This window comes from Geospiza fortis, unplaced genomic scaffold (genome assembly GCF_000277835.1).
Source record: "Geospiza fortis unplaced genomic scaffold, GeoFor_1.0 scaffold173, whole genome shotgun sequence".
In the NCBI taxonomy this organism is placed as follows: Eukaryota; Metazoa; Chordata; class Aves; order Passeriformes; family Thraupidae; genus Geospiza; species Geospiza fortis.
Window position 1 is genome coordinate 4,364,331 of NW_005054334.1, and position 22,817 is coordinate 4,387,147.

Below are 22,817 nucleotides of genomic sequence, written 5' to 3' on the forward strand. Positions count from 1 at the left end.
CACAGGAAAACAGCCTGGTGTTACAAATGGCCCAACAAGCACTAGAAAAGGCTCAGTGACAGATGGGGCAATAGCATCACAAACGGGGCTGGGGACAGCACAGTCCAGCAGGTGACCTCCTCTGAGCTGTTCACACTTTTGTTGCACCTGGACAACTGAGGCAGTTTGTAACATCTGCTGTTAGAAGGATGAGTTTTACCCCTCACCTTTAGATGACTGACAGCAGGACTTGATTTTCCTGCCACAGATGGGCTGGCTAGCAAGGATCTCTTGAAATTCCAACCACAGCATCCTATTCCTTTAGTCTCTCTGCTGCCTGTTGTGGAGCATTTTGAGGCTTCATCTCTGGAATTCCTGAAGCATTAGCATCTTTGTGGCCACACCCTCAGCTACCATGAGAAACCTCCCTGCACATCAATGATGCAACTGTTCTGTGCCTCCACCCTGCTTCAAAAATATTGCAGCTATACACTGCAACTGTGTTCTTGCATCTGACCCCAAACCCAAGCAACAGCACACAAGACCATCTACATTCACCTTCCCATACAAAGCCCAGAGATGAAAGTTGCTAATCTCCACTTCAAAGGAATGTTTTAATTCCCATGAAACAGGGTGCAAAACTGCAATGCCTGAGTTCAGTGTTCCAGCAGTCCAAGCCACATTTTGCAGATGGCAAAGTGCAAATGAGTCACAGAACCACAGAATGGTTTGGATTGGAAGAAACATTAAAGATCATGTAGTCCCAACGCCCCTGCTATGCTTGCAGGGACACCTTCCACCAGACCAGATTGCACAAAGTTCCATCCGGCCAGGCCTTGAGACACTGCTGCAAAGCATCAAACTGCTGCTGCTATAAACAACAGACTGAATCAAGGACCAGGAATCAAACCCAAATCTTCAACATAACAGCAAGACAAAAAGCTGGGCAAAATGGCCCAAACATTTCTGTTCAGGGCTTACCCCACAGTGTACAAAAGCAGATTTTAGCCATGCAAAGCTTTCAAAGATATTCATATGCAGACCTCTGAGTTCCTGTCACCAAGTGTGAGAAATAAGTGGAATCAGAACCACACTGAGACACTCTAAGAATGAAACACAGCAGGGGAAGGGGACTGACCCAACTGCTGAGAAAAAGAGGTCAAAATACCCATACACCCTGCTTTTGCTTATACAGCTGACAGAAGACACTGAGGTTTGCATGGAACCAAACAGAGAAGAAGGAAAGGCAAAAGGATCTGCACAGATCCTCATAGCTCGAGTGTCTTGTGTGAAGCAGAGGCTGCAAAGCCTTCTGTAATCAGTAAATCACTATTCAAGGTGATCAGACTTATAGACTGACAGAGGAGAGGAAGCACATGAGCTTTCCTTGGCCATAGTATCTAGCTCATCATAGACAACAAGGTGATATTTCAACTGCAAATCAGTTGGTAAGACAACACACAATGTTTGTAGAAAGGCTACAGCTAAATTCAGAATACTGAGTCAAATACTTTGCTCCTCAGCTAGACTCATTCCTAAGGGAAAAACCTTCCTTTGCTATGACGAAGAGACATATCCAAACCCAAACTCAGACATGCTGATTTAATTCAGACTGGCAGAAGGCCTTCTGCTGCAGCTACTCAGCCCTGGTCTCAACCAAAGTCTGGTTTCTCTCTCTTGTTTACTATGCTTTCGTAAAAAGATGAGATAAAGTGCTGCAAATAGGCTCGATGGCTTCCGCCCTTGGTTGAGGGTGGGGCTCCCACCCGTAAGATTTGCTAAGAGACACAGAACTTGAACCACAGAGCAAGGCAGTTTTAGCACTTTCTTCCTCCCTTCATCTTCACCCCATTTTCAAAAAGCATTTCATGGAAGAAAAAGGTATTAAAAAACTGGGTCACATGCACAGAAGGGGTTGTCATCTTGCCAGTGGGGCACTGTCAAAGAGCTGCTGCTGTGTGCCGCAGAAATATGAAAAAGGGGCTGGAGAATACACAGCTGAGAGAAGAGAGATCTCCATCAGCATCCTCTTCTCCATTTGCAGCTCTGGGGAGTTTCTCATTCAGGACACAGAACTGACCACACTTTAGAATTCTTGATACCATACCTCAACACTGGTCAATGACCTTGGATTAAGGCTAAAATATGAGTGTCAAGTTAAAGACAGGAAAAGAAGCCTGGTAAATCGTGATTATTCAAATCCCAAAACACATAAACTCAGAAAATTAAAAATGAAGACTGTCATAAAAAAAGTAAATGCAAATATGTTTATGAAGGTAAGAAACACATCTCTGGCATTTAAACAAATGCAGCTTGCCCTTCAGTCACACTCTTCAATGAGAATGTGTTGTTGTGACTGAAGGATTATGAGCGTTCCTAGTCCCAAACAGAGGAAAGACTGGAGAAAGGCTCATTCCCACACTGCTGCTGTTGCCAGCACTGCCAAAGCACAGCATTACAGATACTGCCCAGCTATTCCAGTCCAGAGACACACACAGAAAACTGCAGCCAAATGAAGTCCCTGCTAGCAGATCACTTGGTGAGCCAGAGGCCGCTGTGGAAGTCAGAGCTGAGGTCCTGCTCCCTGACGCCCTGCCTCAGAGAGCCAGCCCTTCTCCTGGCTCAACATCCCAAACCTGCACAGCTCAGGCAGCTGTTTTCCCCAAGAAGAGCCATTTCCAGCTCCCTGCATTGGGCTTGCCCTGGCTGCTGAAGCACACAGGCAGGGGGAACTGTGGTACCCTGCCTCAGCTCTCTCACCATGGAGACACCGCCCAGCTGAGCTGCTTCCAACACCTGCAGCAGGCCCTGCTCCAGAAACCACTTTCAGCAAGGCTGTCAGTAACTTCAGTACTGCAGTATCCCACTGATGATGCAGCTGAAGTTTAAGGTTTTCATTAACTGTGTGAAAAGCCTAAAGGTTTGTCACAGTAAACATGAAATTACTGGCAGAAAGGACTAAGATTTTTCCAATGTCTAACACTGAGTTAATTTAAAATCTAACAAACGTGCAATTTCTCAGAAAGTTCATCCTCTTTAGAAGCAAAATGGAAATTGTCACCCATGGTAACAATTATCAGATCTGTGGATGACTATGGCTACAGCTTTGTGTCAAAAAACATTTACAGCAAATACAAATAATGTATAATCTGCTCCATCCATCGCCATTAATTCCTGGCATTCAAAAGACACTACCTAAATCCTGAAATGAAAGAAGGCAAAGCTTTATTACAATCAGGATTATACCACCTCCAAACTGGAAAGGAAAAGGGACACAAGGAACTTCTACCAGGAACCCTCTGATCCATGCACTTGTGGACCAGACTTCATGCCTGTGCCTTGCATGGATAATTGGCCTTTGCAAACTCTTCTGAAAACTTTTGGGACTGCCCAGGGTAAGAAAGGCATGGGGTCACAAAAAGGAGAGACCATTCCCAGACAACAAGTAAGAATGAAGCTAAGACAACTGTGGGAACACGAAGGGATAAAACTGTATTGCCTATCAGACTTTACTGCCCTGAACTATTACATTTTTCTTGCAACTGGCAGAGTTAAAACTTCTCTCATGGCAGGGATCAAGGACCAAATGCAGCCTATCAAACACCTGAGCATGGTCCTCCTTCTACAGCTTCAGAAAGGGCAAACAGCACATTTCCATCCTAACACAATGAACTTTATTGCTCCAATCGTGTCTTATTAATCACAGATCATATAAACACATGGAAAACACACTCAAGACAGACATCTAAAAATAAAAGCAAAGCAGACGCAGTTATTAGTCCTCTGACAATGAGACTCTCAGCTTACAGACAGCCTTCTACACACAAAGCCTGAAGGCTTTGAAATTGTGCTCTAAGAAAAATTATCGAAGTCAAATAACCACCAATTTTTCCCTGGAGACAAGTAACAGGTATACAATCAAATTAAAACAAAACCAGTTACAGATTTCTGTGCAACACACCAGAAACAGAAAAAAGTGTAGAGGACAGCTGCAAGTGTCCTCTCCTTTTTTTAAATTTTTTTTTTTTACAATACTTGCTTAGTGTTCCAGTCTTATTCTCAGAGCATGACACTGAGTATATTAAAAGTCTAGCTGCAGCTTTATTTACAGTCCACATATGTTTTTAACTCCTTGTCTTAAAAAAAAATTACAGTTCCAGCTTAAAAGCATGAAAGAGAAGCAGCTGCCAATGTGCAGAACAGCAGACATACAATGGCAGCGAAGTGAAAATTTGTATTTTTGCTTTATTACTATAAATAGATTCCATAAAACTGCAGGAATGTCACTACAAAGATCTGGTATGTAAAGTGGTGAGAGAATGACGGGAACACGTTACGTAGCAGGAAGAGATATTTCAGGGTGTTAAAGCAATGGGTTTAGTTGCAGCTCTAATAGAACACTCCACAACCTTGAAATGTCGGCTGCGTAGCCACACTGCAACAATTCCAAGTCAGTAGAACTCCACCCAGGCACAGCAGTTCATCTATCCTGGCCCTTATGTAGTAGACAAAATATATCTGAGGCATGAAGAATTGTCCCTGAAGTCACCAGCACGATGGCAGCTGTACTGCACCTGTAGGTTACTGCCATGTTCCAACAGCTTGCTGCCTCTCCTTTCTCTGACAAACACAGAAGGATGCTCCTACTTCCCAATTAACAGTTAAACAACTTACAAAACTTTTTTTTGCTTTTGTTTTGTTTCTGAAATTTAGTATGTTCTACTGTAGCTATTGTGTGTAACAGGAACCAAAGGCTGACAGGTCTCCTTCAATTAGCACACACACACTAAATCAACAAGATTCATAATTAGAAATAAGAATAAATAAGAAAATATTAACATAAATATTAATTACAGAGCCATGCAGCAATAAAGTTAGAAGTGCATCATTTTCAAGTATTTAAAAATTATTTTTTTCTAAACTGAGAAGTTGGTTAGACCAGGTAAAGGCTAAAGCAGAAATAGCATTTTTAGCTACCCTACACAAACACAAGTGTGGATGTATGGCCAAATCTTGAGGTTGAGTGTTGAAGACTAGAGACATGATTTAACCTTAGAAACTCACATGTGGCAAGCAGTTTGCTTCTCAAATTTAGTATCTCAAAGATCCCTAGGTTTTTGTGATGGTAGCTGCGCTGGACACAACAGAGCAGCAGCTATAAGCTTTGTCTAGATGATGATCAACACTGATATGCCAAAGCATAACCTGTGTTCTGTACTCTTAAATCACCAGCTGTCTCCAGTAAATAGCAATTCCTTCAAAAATCATTCTAAGCAACGTCTCACAGACTCCCAAAAAGGCAAATACTGCATTTTAGTTGTATAACAAATATTTTGTCCACTAACCCTACTGCTAATAAAAAATGCAGCAAGTGCTATGAAAGGCCTAATGAGATGATGATCATTAGACTGCCTGCTGTATTAAAATAATTTCTAATCATGTGCCATGTTGGAACTGAACCATGGCACGCTCCCCTCATGGAGTCTGAGGATAAAATAAACTCTTGTACTCTGAAATAAGCTCGAGCATCCAGCAGGCTGCACATCCCAGCAGAAAGTGCATCAGAGCATTGGTAGCACAGACCTAGGGCATGGAAACACCTCAGCATCTGTTAAAGCCCTCCCATCAGAACCTCCATGCACAAACTCCATCCCCTTTGGATCTACACACAGCCACGTGTTCTGCATCCCAGAACACAAACATACAGAGGAGTTGGATGTGGGCACAAAAACTGGCAAAGATCAGATACACTGAAGTGAAAAAGAAGCTCCTGGAAATTCTCAGCCTGTACAGCAGCCTCCTTCTAGCTTGCAGTGCAGGCAGTGCCCTTTTCAAAGCACGCCTGTGTCATTTTTCAGAGACTCACACAGCGCTACTACAGAGAAACACAAGGCACATTCTCAGAAATTATCTACTTCTGCTTCGCCTGCTTGGGTAGATGTGATGGTCAAAACAGCTTTCCTGCAGGATTGTGCCATATGACAACCTCGCATTCTTGCCTGTGTTTAGCGCTTGCAGCCAGAAGCCAAAGACCACAATCCTGATGGATAAAACAAACGGCATGTGAAGCTTTAAATCTTGCAAAAGAGAAAAAGAGCCACATATTTTGCATAACAGAGTATTGCTACATTTGCCAAATGTCTTTCCCCTAAGAATTTTTGCTGTTTTGGTTGAAGATACTTTCCACATAACTTTCTACTCAGATGTGCGTTAGCTACTGTTTTAAACACTGTCTCCAAGAGTGAAAAATGGAGTGTTTGATATTCCCCCCAAAACCTTACAATAGCCATAGCCTTTAAATTCAATACTAAAAAATGACAGCATCTGACTGTTCTTCTACAGCACAACAGAGTTCAAAGAGTTGAGCATAGACAGCAGATTTTGTATAACTTGTATTTTGTGAAGACAAGAAGATGAAAATCATCTCTGCACAGCTACAAAAAAATGCAAATAGCAAAAAGGCTTTTCTATTTGCACTGTTAGAAAATAGGCCAAAACCTGAATAAACATAAAAATCCAGCTCTCCTTTTTTCAAGATACTGTCATTCTAACTGTGATCACAGATATGTCAGCTGCAGGTGAAGACTTGCTTCCCACCATTCTTCTAAGGGCAATTGAGAATTTTAATCTTGAACTAATGAATCCTGCTACTAGTAAAAGGTTACACAAAGTGGTAACAGAAAGCAAGAAGAATTAATGAAGCACAAAATGCAATTATTTTGAATCCTCTTTCACTGCCTGTAAATGCTGTATTTCTTACTACAATACACTAATCTTTCAGTGGAGCAAAGCCCCACTGTAGGTGGCTGGTGGGTTGGGAAGGTTAAGTGAGATTAAGTGTACTTGGTAAAAAAATGTTGAAACATTTGCCTTTCCACCCTACCATATAAACAAAATTCCACATGGGACAAAGTAAGCAATTCACAGCTCTGTTATGAACAAGCACAGCAGGAGTAGCATGACTCTCACTCTCACTTAAGGGTGACACAAATGTGTCATCTCCCACTCCTCATATTTACAGTGTCCAAAAACCTTGTGTTGATGGAAGCCTGCAATGAAATTTCCTTTAGGGCACCAATTTGCAGAATAAATCTTATGTGGGGTTTAGATTCAGTCAGGAGAATCAAAGGTACCAATGGGAGTTTGCACAGTACCATAGCTTGTAATGTAAAACAAAACCTTTCACTTCTCCCACACTTGGCTCAGGGATTTTTCCATGGCTGTTTGCCTCCAGATATACAGGAACTGATCTGTAGCACAGGCTAATCCAAAGGAACACAGAGGAAAGCACAGTAAGACCAAAACAGAAACCAAGTTGATGCTGAGGAAGTGACATCCCCACTCTGGATGTGAAGGTGAATTGGAGGTGTGGTGCCAGACAAGCTGTAGTCTGCTCCCATGGGCTGAATGCATATTAGCTCTAGGCAGAATATTTTCCACTTTACTTTCATTCCAATTTAATCCAGCTCTCAAACTTCATTTTATGGTGCAAAGCAAGGCACAGCAGGCAGGTGCAATCAGGGGCTTCACTTCAAAACCACATTCCTGATACAAGCTGTAATGCAGATAGAACTGCAACCCTCACAGCTCTCTCAAGAGTGTTAAGACTCTCCAGATGGAAAATAAAGGAAAGAAAAGAAGCCAACCAGCATCTGACATGGAAAGAGCACTCCAGCTCTTTTAGTTCAGCACTAAAGCATCCTCTGGATTCCAGCTTTTATACTTTTGTTGAATCATCATGAAGGACCGTGTGGGGCTTGATTCCTGGCTAACAAACTCAAGAGGGACACACAAGTCCAGCACAGCCATGTCCAGTAGCAGATGACAGCAGGACAAGATTAAGTACCTCAGTGTTTTCACAGACAAGAGGTACAGGCCAGACAGAAGAAAGGAAGAAATAATACAGGATAATTGCACATTCCCAGCAGTAAAAAAAGTCTATTCTGGAACTCCTGAAAGTAGATGTAGAGCTGTCATGGTGCTGAGGTGCCTTCTGGAAGAACATGGTCCCTGGTCATCCTCTGTACTTCTCAGGTTAAAAATGGGATTTTTTTCTTTACGTATCACAATTTATCTCACATCTGATCTTCTCTTCAAAAACTGCCCAGGCAAATTACATTTTAAATATTTCCCTATGTGTGGTTATTTCCAGCTGGCAGGTATGGGTAAATGATACCATTACTTGGGAGAAACTAATTTCAAATCATGTTTAGAACAGATGTGTTAAAGTAGGTTTTCTCCACTGCAGAAAGGACCTTTTAATGTGCTGCCAGTATTTTCACAAAGTGTTTTTCTTTGGTCCATCACAAAATTCACATGTAAGAGATATAAATGAAGCAATGAAAGGCACAAATATGCCAAGACTAGTAATTTACACTATGTTTTAAATAAATTTAAGACTCACTAATTATTCTGGATGCCTTACTTGAATTACTTGCAAGGGCCTAATTTTCAAAAGGCCTTGAAAACAGACCCTCTCAGGAATCACAAGTTTGGCCAGGCACACTTTGAAGAAAGCCAGTACTGAACAGAAGCTAATGAAGTATTTGCATACATATCCACCTAAAGCAGGACACCACAAAGAAGTCAGGAACACTTTCTTCTGAGAAGCACTAGTAAAAAGGCAGTCACTGGCACACTAATCTTTCATCCAAAAGCAAGTAAGTGTATTCTGTAGAAGCTCAAGTACAAGGTCCTCAGATTAAAAAACAGACAACAGCTATGATATATCCAGACAGCACAATCTTTTCTTTTTGCTTTGGTAACACAATTTTAAGCAGGGGTCCTAGAAACCTCCTAAAGAACATTACTGCCATCCTGTAAGCCACTCCAGCTGACAGAGTGCTGCTGACAGGTTCATTCAGACACAGAGCTGACAGTCTAACCTTCAGCCCAAAGCAAAGTCTAAGTCACAGCATTGTGTCATATTACAGTGTGCACCCCAGAAACAGAAGAAATGAGAAAATCCTCATTACTACACCATCTTCAAGTAAAGCTTCTGAAACATGGCAGCAGGAAAGCTTTTGAAAGAAGAAAATACATATCTGATCTACTGCATTTTACTACAGCTGTTGCGTGAAACTGAGAGGACCTCAAAAATAACACATTTGCTGTGTGGTCTTGCTTCAATTTGTTACCTCTAAGTCATCTAGTCCAGAGGTACCAAAGCATGACAAAACTTATTTGTCACCTTTTTTGCATTTCTGGGGGAAGGAGGAGAGCAAAACAGAAAAATACCTTCTCCAGTGTTACTCTGACACTGAAAGCTTGGCTTTAGGGTAGATCCTGTTTACCCAGAAAAGTACACGTTCTCTGCCTGCACAGATTTTGCCTTTGCCTGCAAGAAGGGCAATGACCCAATGACACAGGGCTCATTCTAGCAGTTTTCTAGCTACAAACATAAAAGAGGGTCCCTTGCTGGTTAACATCTTGTACATCATGCCTGGTTTTGGTCAGTTTAGGGAATACATACACACAAAGTTACAAGTGCCTCAGAGATCTGGGGAGCTGCCACACTGTAAAAACAGAAACTGCAAGGGCAGGAAGCCTGTTAAAAGAGTGATTACCAGCATGGGTCAAGTATCTAAGGCACTTCTAACATCGTATGTTCTCCAGAAGACTGTGCACTGAGATGAATACACAAGCCTCGTTTTGCAGTACAGTTACACTTGCAGCCATTGCTCTCTTCTTCAGAATCGGAGGCGGCACCAACACTTCAGAAGGACCAGGCTAGGTGGGACAGGGTGGGGCTCTCACACATGATGTTTTCCGTGCAGAAGCAGAGAGCCTGACCTTTTGAATCATATGGGAACCATTCCCCACCAAAAAACATATATCAAACCAGCAGGGCAAAGAATGAAGTGGTACTTACGCGGCATGATCCCTTGGCTCACCAACTCCTCCCGCGTGCGTCGCTGCTGGAGCTTCAACTGCAGCACTGCACAGTAGAGAGAGGGAAGAGAAGGAAACCCATCAGTGCAAGAAACAACTGAGGAGACATTTTCAAATGCATCTTGTTTTCTTCTTTGGATGCCAAGGCACTGGTGAGCAGCAGAAGGGAAAGACCCCCCCGTCCCACCCTGCCGCCCTGCCCTGCTGCAATTGCAGAAGTGGCCCCCAGCAGTCAGGTTTCCGTAGGCTGCTGCAGCCAGGGGCAGAGGAAGTTGCGCAGGGTCTTGGCAGGGTGATAAAAATCCACAAAGCCAGGCCTGTTTCTCAGTTCTTTCTAGAGCACCAACTGCTTTCAAAACCATTAATATTAAAAAACAAACAAAGAGAAACACCAGCTGACAGTCCTCCAGTAAACACGGAGTGACACCCCAGCTGCTAATGACTCCTGAAAACTCTAATTACTATGTGCAGATTAAACGATATGTCAAAATTGTTGGTCGTTACTCTAAATTACAAGGCTGATTTCCTTCCTCAGCTCAGAAATTCACCTTCAGAAATGTCTTGTGAAAGTGAAATACCATGGATACATCTAGAAGCGTCCTTCCACTACAAAAGGAATCCCCTTATCACTAGATTTTTTCCTATTTATTTCAGCATAACAGAACATATTCATGACCTGTGTGAAATGCAATTAGCTGGGGTTTTTTTTAGTGCAAATCCCTGGAATAGTAATAATTTCAACATTTAGATTATAACAGCAGCTTCCCTTTAAACTGTACAATCAAAGCAACATTCTAGATTGTTCTTACAGTCAAAGACACCTTCCATATGAAAGCAACCTTTCAAAACTGAGGAAAAAATTCACATGAATGTGACACACATCTCAAAATAGGACAACCTGAGTATCACTGAATCTCATTTGCAATCAAGCCCAAACTCCTAAGCATGCTCAATGTAAAATATTATAAAATGAATGGCAATGCATCTCATCTCCCCTGTTCTAATTTGAATTTCTCTTTTGCCTTTTTTATAGTCCACATAATGAAAGTCCACACGAATGTTGTGGAACCACAACAGAGCAAAACTGCTCTACAGCAATCTCATTATCTCATAACCCTTATGTCTCCTTTCTTAAGTGCTTTGTTTGTCCAGTACATTAATTTCATACATTATATCCAAATTCATATTGTACACTCCCTAAAGTAGAGATCAAAAAATTTAAGAAGATGCCACTTTGTCTACTTACAGACATCACCACATTTTACCAGTTTCTTTCAACCTCCTATCTGCAGTTTGCATTTCACTAAGATACATCTTTCAATATGGGTTCTGGTCTTCATATGTATAAAAAAAGAGATCCATCTCTTCCTTTCTATAGTTGTTTCCATAGCACCTAATCACCCTCACTTAAATCACATTTAACTTTCTTCTTGGATTTTTCTGGCTTCCAATCCATTGACTCTTGATGTACCTTTCTCTGAAACTGTTTATGACAGTGAGAGGAATACCTCCTACCAGTGGAAATACCTCTGTGCACACAGAGTGCAAACAAGTTACCTCTCTTCTCTTTCTCAAGACAAACTATGATTTCTTAATATATGCATCCTGGGCAGGAAATTACTTTCTTTTAGTACATGGAAGTGAGACAGGGGAGGAGGATGTACAGAGCACCATGGTAATTCTGTGTGGGATCAGCCAAGAGCCAGAAGGAGGAGGAGGGAACAGAGAGGGGAAGGAACAGGCCCTTCATTTGGCTGTGAAACTGCAAACAGAAGTGGTAGCTCCAGACTCTTCCTCCCACCCAGCATGAGATCGCACTTCAACTTCTGTGCTAGTAGGAGGGCTAGCACAGCTCACAGGCAGCCTGCTCACAGAGCTTCTCATTTGCTGGGCTCCTTTTGAGGTTATCAAAACCCAAATCTCAATCTAACACCTGGCACTACATCTAACACCTTGCTGAGAGAGACAGTGTCAAACCTCTCACACTCCCCGTCACCTCTCATGTCCCCCTGACTGGTGGCTGGACTCATGGACAAAGATCACAGCCCAGTCAAAACAGGCACCAGTTTTTGCATTAGTGAGTTGAAGAGGATGACCACATAGCCAGGAGCTGTAGTGGAACAACCAGGAGCCCTGGTATTTGTCAGCACTGAAGGCGGGAGTTGGACTTCATCCCTCCAACAGCACACCGCCACTAAGTGATTTCTGCCCCCTTAGGAGCAGCCCATTGAATCTCTCTGCATGGCATTACTTCCCCTACTGAGCCCATATATCCATCCCCTAAATTAGCACATCTTATTAAATGTATACAGGCAAAGCACAAACCTATAGCAGCAGGTCCATCTCCCCAGCAGTCTCATTATTACTCCTGCCTTCTGTTTACACACCTAGTAACGTATGTTAGCTCCTTCTGCCACTCACTCGCTACAACCATCTACCTTCCCTCACATTTCTAACCACACCTACTGTTTCCCTTTCACCTCCAGCCAGGGATTTTCAGCTAAAAACTCCCCACACAGGTGTGGCTGGCATTTCTTGCTCCTGGATGCACATCTGTATTGTCACCTGCATAAATGTGCATTTTGCTCAACTGTCTCAGTTTGCCGAAATGATCTAAACTATTTTTTTAATGTCACAATTTATTCCTCCACTAGTATTTGTTCTGTCCACACTGTTACAGTGTCTTGCATCTGTTTCCAGACTGCACCGGGTTGAGCTCCACCAGAAATACTTTTCTGCTTTCTATGATTACAACCAGTTCTTAATCCAACTAAGCAGTACTTCATTAAATTCAAATATATTTCTCAAAACCAAAATACACCATGCTACTAAGTTAAAGATGTTATAAAAGTCTGTTGCACCTAGACAAAACCCCTAGCAACCACATTTCACTTATCCAAATGACAGAATCACATTTGAGCAGACCTGTTTTCACAAACTGAAAAGCTGATCAGTGTGATTATACTGCTATTCTTATAGCACCTACATTCTTGATCAAATTTTCCATAGATTTTTTCCTGGAACTGACAGTAGATGAGCCACTTTTTACTCACTCACCCTTTGTCAGCAGTGATGCAAAACTCACTCGGTCTTTTGCTCTTCTGAAGTCTCCCTGCTGTTCCCAGATTTATTAAAAATGACTCTCAGTCAGACTGCTAGAGACCTCATCAAATGACTTAAAATTCCCCTCCTGACTGCAGCTTCCCTTGCAAATTTTCTAAAGATACCTTATTTCTTTATTAGTTACCATTTCTTTATTAGTTACCATTTCTTTATTAGTTACCATTTTTCTCTACCCATTATATGCACCTTTTATTTTTAAACCCTATGTCCCTTCAGAACAGCAAGAAACTAGCAACTGTCAAGAGAACTAAACTGAAGAACAGGGGAAAAAAAAGTAATTTTCAGGACCCTTTTTATAAGCACTAAGTAATTCCTGGGATTTATGAATGTATACACATACGTATTAAGCACAAGTTATAATCAGCCATGAAGTCCTTTTTTTCCCCAATACAGCTTATTTTTTGGCAGGGAGGAGGGCAAAAGGGATTATTTCAGTTCACTCCTAAATACATTTTGGCTTAACTAAGTACTTGGAGTTCCCAATGCCATTTCATATATTTAGGAGATCACCTGTTTACATGTTCAAGTGTGTGAATCCTATATATAGATTAACAGATGTCCCAAGCACCAGTCCAAGGCTGTTGTACATGGAGCTCAGCCAAAGGTATAGAATGACCAGAGAAATCCAAAGCTACTCTAGGACAGAATGAAGTGTAAGTCTTTCAGTCACTAATGGACAATGTTCTGTTTCCTTTATCCCTGTACTTAACCTGTAAGTTAATTTTCAAATTAAGAATAAATCAGATCATACAAAAAGCAGTTTATAACTGCTGGCTAGAAAATAATTTCCAAACTGGTGCCCTTCTACTATATGCAATATTTTGTGGGATTTGTATCCTTGTCAGGTTTTCCCACTCAAAGGTGGGCATAACTTATTTCACAAGTATGAAACGTTCCCAATTAAATTTTGAACAATGTTTTCATATCACTAATGGACCATTCCAAGAATTAGTAAAACATTCCAGAGAAATCTGGGAGCTAGGATGGAGGACCACTGCCAGCAGTTTAAGAAGGGTAGAGGAGAACTGCACTGGTGGGGGATGTACTAAATGACAAATAATATTGTGGTACAGCTAGTACCAACAGAGTCACTCTATTAGTACATACAGCATGTCATGATTATTTTGTATTTGTCTTAGCACAAAACTTTCTCAACAAGGAACCCACAGGCATATTCCAGGACCAGCTACTCACAGCTGGTGGCAGCTCAGCTTTAACAGTATATAATTAATATAAAGAGCTTGCACCCATAGGGGCACGTTCGGGACAGCTCCAACTCTGGTGGTAGTTCAGGGATGCATTAGTAGTAAGCAGAAGCAAGAATAAATATCTATGATGAGCTAAGTTGTTTTTTGCAGCTCATTACCTAAATCTGGAGCAGCGTGCCTGCCCTTCTATTTCTAAACCACATTGCATTTAGTAGTGTGACTAGAACTACTGCAGAAACTAGACTGCAGATTCTGCATCTCAGCATTTCAACAGAGAAAAGTAAAATTAAAATCTCTTTTCAAAGACTGTCTCACATACCAGGACAGGATTGTGACAAGAAATTAATAAAATACCCTGTATTTCCTGTTTTTTTAAAAAGTAGCAAGAAGAAGAGCACAGCTGTGAACTGCATCTTGTGGTGAGACCTTGTGCACATTATATTGAATACAGACTTACTACCAAAGGGACTCTGTGCTCACATTTCTGCAAAACCTTTCCTGCCAGGAATCCCAAGCGATACTTAAGGTCACCCAACCAAGGTAATGATTAAGCACAGCCATATGGTGGATTACAACTAGGACAGCATGAGCAGCAGCGCAGATCAGGAAGGAAGGAAGGCTGCTAGAGCCAAAAGAAACCCTATAGAGGGACTGAAGGAGGCAGAACTCCCTGGAATTCGGGCTGGGATACTCAAATGGGAGAGTGCAAGACACAAACTGTGTATTAACAAGAAAGGCTGTATGCTCACAGACATGATTTTTCGATTTTGTAAATTCAGTGAATGCAGTCTGCCTGACAGAAGAATTCATCCTTGCAACCCAATAAATAAACCATATAATTAGGCAGCAAAACTACTGAAGAACAAGTGAAATTAGCCCAACTTCATTATCTAAGTTGAGGAAAGTGCAAGCGTAAGTAAAGACAGTAAAAAGCAATTTACTGTTCATTTATTTGTACATTGTTCAGCACCTCTGGAGAGCCCATTCTGAAAGCACTGAGTGGCTACAGCATCCTCTTAACTCACAAGGAAGCGCTATTGCAGCACAAGCTGCAATAAGAACTTGCCACTTAGTTCAACACCTCTACCCGTCTGTAGTGTCAAAGGAATTTCAGGAGAATTTTCACTGGCCTAGCACTGAGCAGGTCTGACCAGGTTTGCTTTGTGAGGGTCACAGACTATGGACTAAGGAGATGTGGCTCTAGGCCACCATCTCAGCCCACATATACTTTCCAATTTTTCAGTCCAGTTTGTATAACACCATATGCAAGCAACTTAATTATAATATGCAACAATAAAAGACAACTCTGATGACACAGAGTATTTGCTGAAAAAAATTAGCACAGCTGTTTGTGCAGAACTGGGCCTCTACCTCAAATACCACAGTGCCATGTCACCACTGCCCTGAAGGATGAAGCCACCTCTCCACTTACCATTCAGCCAGTAGTCCTTCCAATTACACTAAGAAGAGAATTTTTTTCCTACTTTCTGATTAAATAGCCACATTTGACCAGAAGCAAATGCCAAATTCAGCTTCTGAATATGCAGCACAGTAGCTGTTGTTTTCTGTGGCAGCTATATCCTACTGAATTTAGTCCCTTGGAGATGTGATAAGAAAACCTTTCCCTCACACCAAAAAATGGTCTCTCAGCATTTTTCAGGTGTGCCAGCTTACAAAACAAATGTTGACTTGCATTAGATTTTTTCATGCTTCAACAGGAAGCCAGATTAGATTCACCAGCAAGGGCAGCATCTGTAAAACTCCAGTTGCAACACCTTTCTGTGCAAAAGCAGCCAAGGGCTGTTCATGTACCAAATTATGTGTGGGGTACACGAGAAGGTGTAAGAAAAAACAGCTGTGATAGTTTGTGATCACTGAGTGAGAATACAATGGTCAAAATTAATTTTCAATCTTAAATTGCTGAGTTGGATTACTTTTTCTGTTTTAGAGCTGCATTTTTCTGGTGCTGTTGACAACATACCCCACACCACATAGAACGTGCTAGAATGGGGGTTATCAACAAAGAAAAGCAAACTTTTTGGGCCTTTTTTAAAGGCAATTTTCTGAGCCTAACAGCATTTTAATCCACTAAATCCATTTTATTCCCCACTGCTGATGGGGAATACATGCTGGCTTTGCATTCAAGCAGACTGTGCAGTTAACAGAGAAGCATTTAAGTGAAGCAGACTGTAAATGACACCCAAACTGCAGGGATTATATGACAGTTTGCTACCCTGGAAAGGGGATGCCAAAAATTCAGGTCCCTCTGTGGGGTGAAGGAGAAGCAGTAGACACACTGTTGATCCTCACAATTTGCAAGCATCCACTGTTGTTGGGAGCAGCAGCCATAAGGTTCTGCTCATCTCAATGCATTTTAAAGAATAGCTTGAAGAAAGTCTACACAAAGAGAAAGTCAAGCAGAAGTTTATTTCTTTGCTGTTTGAGACTATCTCACATTCTATTATGTCTTTTCTCTACTGAAGCAGCAAGGGCTGCTATTAAAATGCAGGCAGCTTCCTCTGCTCTTCCTTAGCAACCATGCTAGGGAGAAAATGGAGTTTGGAAGGGTAAAGAATAGAGAGAAAATTTGGTTTGGTCTCTTCAACTGTTACGACAACCTTTCACACTAGAGGCAAAAGCCACTTATTTATATTCATGCTGCGGTCTTCCCTCTGTGAGAAGCAGGACTGGGACCACTCTCCCTGCACCCACAGAGGAGGTCTGTGAAGCAGATCCTGAACAGGAAGCAAAACTGGGATCAGGAGCAGTTCCATACTGCAGGTTCTGAGAGTGATGAAAGAGGATTTTTTCACAGAAATGCAGAAATCAGCACATCCTGCTGCAGCATGCTGAGATGGAAAGGTGTCTTGGACCAGTCTGGGGAGCACTGCATCGCAGGCAGTTCTTGTATAGAGAACTTAAACCTTTTTTCATGACCATCTCTTATTTCTGATCCTCTTAGGAAGCTCTTAGGAAGCATTAAACATTTGTACAGATGAGAACAGGAGTATGATTCTGCCTGAGGTAGACCTAAACCCTCTATCAAGTGATTCTTAAAAAACAGAAGAGTTTCTTCACCTCCAAAGCAACAATTTCCAAAATACATCACAGTGGATGTGCTAGCAATACTCCAAGGATGCAATGGAGGGCATATCACACTGGAGTTGGTCTTTACTATCCAGTACTTCTAAAGGCCTTCAGGCTCTCAAATGCCCAGCTGCTTTAAAAAACAGCTGAAAAGTACAGAAAAAAAAGAGTGGCTGGTCAATTAAGAGCATAAAAAGACAAAGGAAAAGAGAAAATTAACTGACTGTCGCTCTCAGAACAAGAAGGACTTGTTTTTTGATAAAATCACACTCTTCAAAGCATCTACAGGTCAAAATATTCTTGGGTCATAAAAAATCACTAACATGGCATGCAGCTTACACATGCCTGTTGATGGTCTATATGAGTGAATTCCGGAAGACCGGTTCTGGCTAAAAACAACAACAAAAACAAAACAGATTCAGGACAATATTTTTTATTGTTGGGAGGATGCCACTAGAAGAGAAATATGAAATAGGAAAAATGCAAAAATATGTTTTCAAAGGATGATGGAATATCATTTAATGAGTCAATGTTATGAGGCATTAAGTAGTTCTCCTAGTGGAGACAAATACAGATTCTTTGATACAGCTAATTTAGCAGAATTCAAAATCCCAACCTACAGAGGAAAGTGGTCCCTAAAGAATATGAAATCAGAAGCACACAGTCAAAAGCAAAAGGATCTATTTCCATTCTCATATTACCACAAGGTAGCTGGCTCACACAGAGCACAGAATAACAAGCTACTTCAGCAGGCCATTTCTGAGGCTTAGTATCAAATTTGATAAATGCAGACATCACATTAATGTTAATTTAAAACTGTACTTAGAAGATAAAACCAGAATTTACAGCAATTTTAGTTTTGTTAGGACACAGTACTATAAAACAAACAAAATCAGTAGCACCATCCAGCTACCAAGACATAATATGATGGAAGATCCAGATAGGACAGAACAGTTACTCCAAGGCTCAAGTCAGCATTGGCTTTGGTGGTAAAATGTGGAGATCCTAGAGGAAGAACCAGTTCATAGCCTCAGAAGTTTACTTGGTTACTTCTGAGATCTGGTCTCAATATAGCACACAATTGAATGTGCTTATTTCACAGGAGCTACTCATGTATATGCCTCCAGATAAATGCCAACTTGATTATCACCATGAAAGTTATGCTGCATTTTGCAGGATTATTTTCATGTTTATTTAAAATTAAGACTAGCAGTTGTTGTGCATTTTACCTTTACCTTTTTCCTTCATGACTTAACTTCTGCCACTTCCATTAAACATTTAAGATTTAAGGGGAGTTAATGCCATTTTATTCACTGCTACCTTTAATGCAATGCCAGTTTTGTCTTCTTCGATACTAAAATTTTAAAACCAGACACGTTTACTACTATTAGTACAGAAGTGTTTCTATTGAATACATGGAAGCCCACTCTTAACCATCAAATCTTGGTACACCTGTAATCCATCTCAGCACTTGCTGAAACTGTTAAAATACAACTTTAGGAAATTCACCTGAAATACATGTAATATGGTATATTTAGTAAGATATGCAACATGTAAAAATGCACAACAAGCTTGTCAACAGGAAAAGTTGGTTTGCTTTCTGTGCAGGGTACTGATTCTTATAAAGTCATTTTGTCTCAGTAGTACTGGCTAGGTGAAAACTAAGCATGTGAGTAACTAGGCACATATCCATATCCATGGAATCTGGCTACCATGCATGATCCAACAAGATGACCTGTAACAAAATACCTAGGTGGAAAGGTCTACCTAAAATTGACCCTGGTATCATAATACAGTAAATATTAACTGTAATCAGTACTTGTTGATGCCATCTATATATCAATTGTTACTATTTAGAGCTGGAAGAGGAGGGAAAAACACAGAGAATTTCCCACTTCCCTGTGTAAATTTGAGTCACAGTCTATAGTGATTTGTATTTTTCCATGAAACAATGAACAAGGAGGAACTAACATTGCCCTTAACCAGCTTGCAAAGAAGACTCTAGAAAGAAATTCTCCCAGATAATTTAATATGACATGGCAGATGGGGACAAATGAAGAAAAAAGAAGGAATGGGTAGATATATCCTGACAATTAGATCTACAGCTGTCTACTAAGGTGACAGTACAAAAGGCGAGCTACACAAGGGAAACGCAAGTTCAAACCCTTTAAATTTTTTTTCTTGGAAAGTTAGGGGTATCTCTGCCTAAAAGAAGAAAAAGCTCCAACCATTTCATTTTCCATAAAGATGATACACGGGAGTTTATTTTTTTTTCCAAAAACTATACAGAATTTAAAAATCAAATGTTTTGAGGTATGTCAGAATCTGAACAATTTTTCATTGTATTTACAACTCTGAGTTCAAGGGATGTGTTTTTGTGGGTTTCTTGCAAGCAGAAAGAAATCAAGCACTGAGACAGTGCCCAGACACATCCATAAAACACATGATTGATTAGATATGTTTATAACACTAAAATTGATGAGCAAATCTTTCCATTCTCCTTGCAGCAAAGGAGATATGGTCAAATACTTTTCCTTCATAATTCGCCTCCCATACTTGAATTTCTACTCCAGCAGAGTGCTCCAGTGCACAAACAGCCTCACAGATCAAGGTCACAAACTTCCTCAAACATTTCTGAGACTGGGTTTGGCCCAGTGATTCAGCCTTCCTTCTGCCACAGGGCACCCTCTACAGACAGAGGCTGAAAGTTCCCTTCACAGAAATTATCTCATGGTCAAGACACCACAGAATTTCTGTGGCAAAATTTCAGCTGGGACACCTCGACATATGAGCTGTGTTTTGGGGTTTTCCACTAAAACATGGAATGATTCTGTATTTCCAAGACCATTTTGGATTTTTAACCACCTAAAGATTTTGGTTTACTGAAACCAAATGCAAATGAGAGTGAAGGTGTTTTACCACAAGTAGTAGAAAAATTACTTAGAAGTTCACAAATTTAAATATAAAACCAGCAGTTCTTTAAAAGTAGTAATTAACTAGTTATAACAGGGAACTCAGAAAGCTGGGCCTTATAATTTTAAATCAGCTAGCTTGAGCATCTCCCTGCTTCAACTGGTTCACTGTGCTGACAGTTACTTTGTGGGACACGAAACAAAAGTGGTTTTGTCCAAGGGGCCTATTACATGCACAAGGAAGACTCAGAGCATTCCCTATCTAGTCAGCATTCCTTTCACCAGTTCTATCCAAGCCCCAGCTTTCTCTCTTAGCAAGAATTTCAGGTGGATACTACAAGGAATTACCACATTTAAGTCATGGTAGTTAACAACACTGGCCACAGTCATGGCATCTGAGGCTCAAATAAAGATCCTGGCTTCTGCACTCCAACAATCTGACACCTTCTTTATTGTTTAAGTACAAATTCTATTGGAATTCTGATGCTACTTGTAAAAAAAGTTGCAAGATTCAGCTGTGCCCATCATATCATTCTACATTAGAAATCAGTTCCTCCACAGGAGCCCAGTGTGGAAGCTGAGCCCCAGAATTTGCATTACACATAAAAAGCACATCAAAGTCCCTCAGAATCTTTTCAGTGATGATACAACATCTATCTACAGTTTTTTTACCTCATTTCTTAATGGATATTTACTTTATTTCAAAAAAACTTTAGACTACACAATTGATGGTTTTTGCCATGAGGGAAGATCCATAGCACTGAAGAATTTGAGCTATGAGGCCTAATGTGCTATCACAGCTATAAATATTTAAAGAATATAATTCTGTGTAACAAATCAATCAGCAAACCAAAAAAACCCAGCAGTCCAGAATGGCCGGCATGAGCATTGACTTCAGACTGGTGGACAAATTCTGCAGATGTCTGAAGTGTTACTGCTGGCTCAGTCCTCTGCTGAAGGGCACAGAGGGGACTGCCAGCAGCAGCAGATCACACACACTTCAAGATTCTCTCCAACTGGTAATGGAGGTGGGTTTTCACTCACACCCTGAACAAAAGCAGGGGAAGGGCAGCCACGTTTCCCTTCTGTGGTTCCTCCAGCACTGAGGCAGGGAGGTGGCTGCAGGGGACAGCGTTTGCAGCTGTAGTTAAGATTCACTGTCACATGTCAGTCCTAAAGATCCAATCCTCTGCACTGCCTGCAGCCAATGTGACAGATATTATTAGCAGCAGTAAAAGAGTCTCTCAGAGACACAAAGGTACGGTTACTTTAGCATCTACTTCTAAAATGTTGTCTTCTTCTTCTGAAAAGGGAGAATTTCCCATCAGAGTGTGAAAAAGGGCTGCAAGCAGCCTTAGAAGGACCTTCACACCTAAATGTAACACAGAAAGAGGCATGAAGGCTTAGGAAGGTGAAAGTGACTAAAAAGAACATCCCCCAAAATAAGAAACAGAACACACAACAATTTGCAGGGACAGGTTACATGGTGCTTGCAATACTGATCAAATTATGCAACGGGAGCTTCTGGCTGCCAGCAGTGCTGTGAGATTTGCAGAGGTGAGGAACCAAAAATCATATCTACTGCCACATTCTACTCCTACAAAAACACAGCTGTAGTCTCCCTGCACTTACTGCTGGAGAGACATGGAGCAGCAGGAATCTACAGAAACTCCAACCAGAAAAAGTCAAAACTGGATCTCTTCCTTCCATCACCCAGAGAGCATCACTCAGCTCTGCCCCCAGCAAGCCAGCTGGGCAGCACAATGTTTGTGCCTGACAAGTGTTTCAGTGAGGAAGGTTACCAAAAAGATGTTGAATGTGTCAGCTGGTACAGCAGTTGTTATGAGAAATACCCTCAGAATGGTGACAGGCCTTTGAGCCACCTTTGGGGACAGAGACCACAGAACAAGGTCTTTATAAGCATGACTGCAACAGATGATTCCTGTCCCTGTGATGGAGAAAAGTCCATCATAGGCACTTCTATTGAAAACTCTCAAAAAGCTATATTTTTACAAAAGGTTTTTTCTACAGCTGTTTATTTCTGAAAGCCAGTTTTAAAATAAGATTGTCAAGAAAGCACCAATTTTCACAGTCAATTTTGCAAAGAATTTATGTCCCAAAGCAATATATCCTCTTCCTTATTTCCAACTTCTTTCACATTTCTTGTTAGCTGCATCAGGCCAATAGAACTTTAGATGGCAAAACTGCAGGCTGGAAAGTTCAAACCTCGTTCGCCTGAAAGAATGTTGATTCTGTTATTTGCACAATAAACTCTGACAGAAGATCACCTGCACGTTTCTTCTTCACATCTCATCTCTCCTGAATACACTGACGAGCAAAAAAAAATCGTAGTACTTCTTAGCAACCACCATATTGCAACTACTGCAGGTCTGCTCTTAGTTTGGAGAGATACCAGCTTAGTAAATAGTACATGGTGCCAGGGAAAAACATTGTATCTACTTTACTAGCCCAAGTAAAAGAAAGAAACTATGAATTCTGCTCCATGTTAATGCCCTTGGGCAGATGATGCATCCTGAGGAGCCTCCTGCAAGAAGAAGCAGCACACTTTGCCCCACAGGCTCACTACACATTTTAACTGGATAAGCCTAAGCCATAT

At 41.1% G+C, this 22,817-nt stretch overlaps 1 protein-coding gene across 2 annotated transcripts in view; it reads right to left on the reverse strand.

Moving 5' to 3' along the window:
* Positions 1-22,817, reverse strand: part of MRTFA (myocardin related transcription factor A) — a 77,470-nt gene that overhangs the window by 20,488 nt on the left and 34,165 nt on the right. For both annotated transcript variants that reach the window (XM_031057805.1, XM_031057804.1), the window contains exon 2: positions 9,851-9,916. In XM_031057805.1, the coding sequence (XP_030913665.1) occupies positions 9,851-9,916 (66 nt within the window). The remainder of the gene's footprint in view (positions 1-9,850; positions 9,917-22,817) is intronic.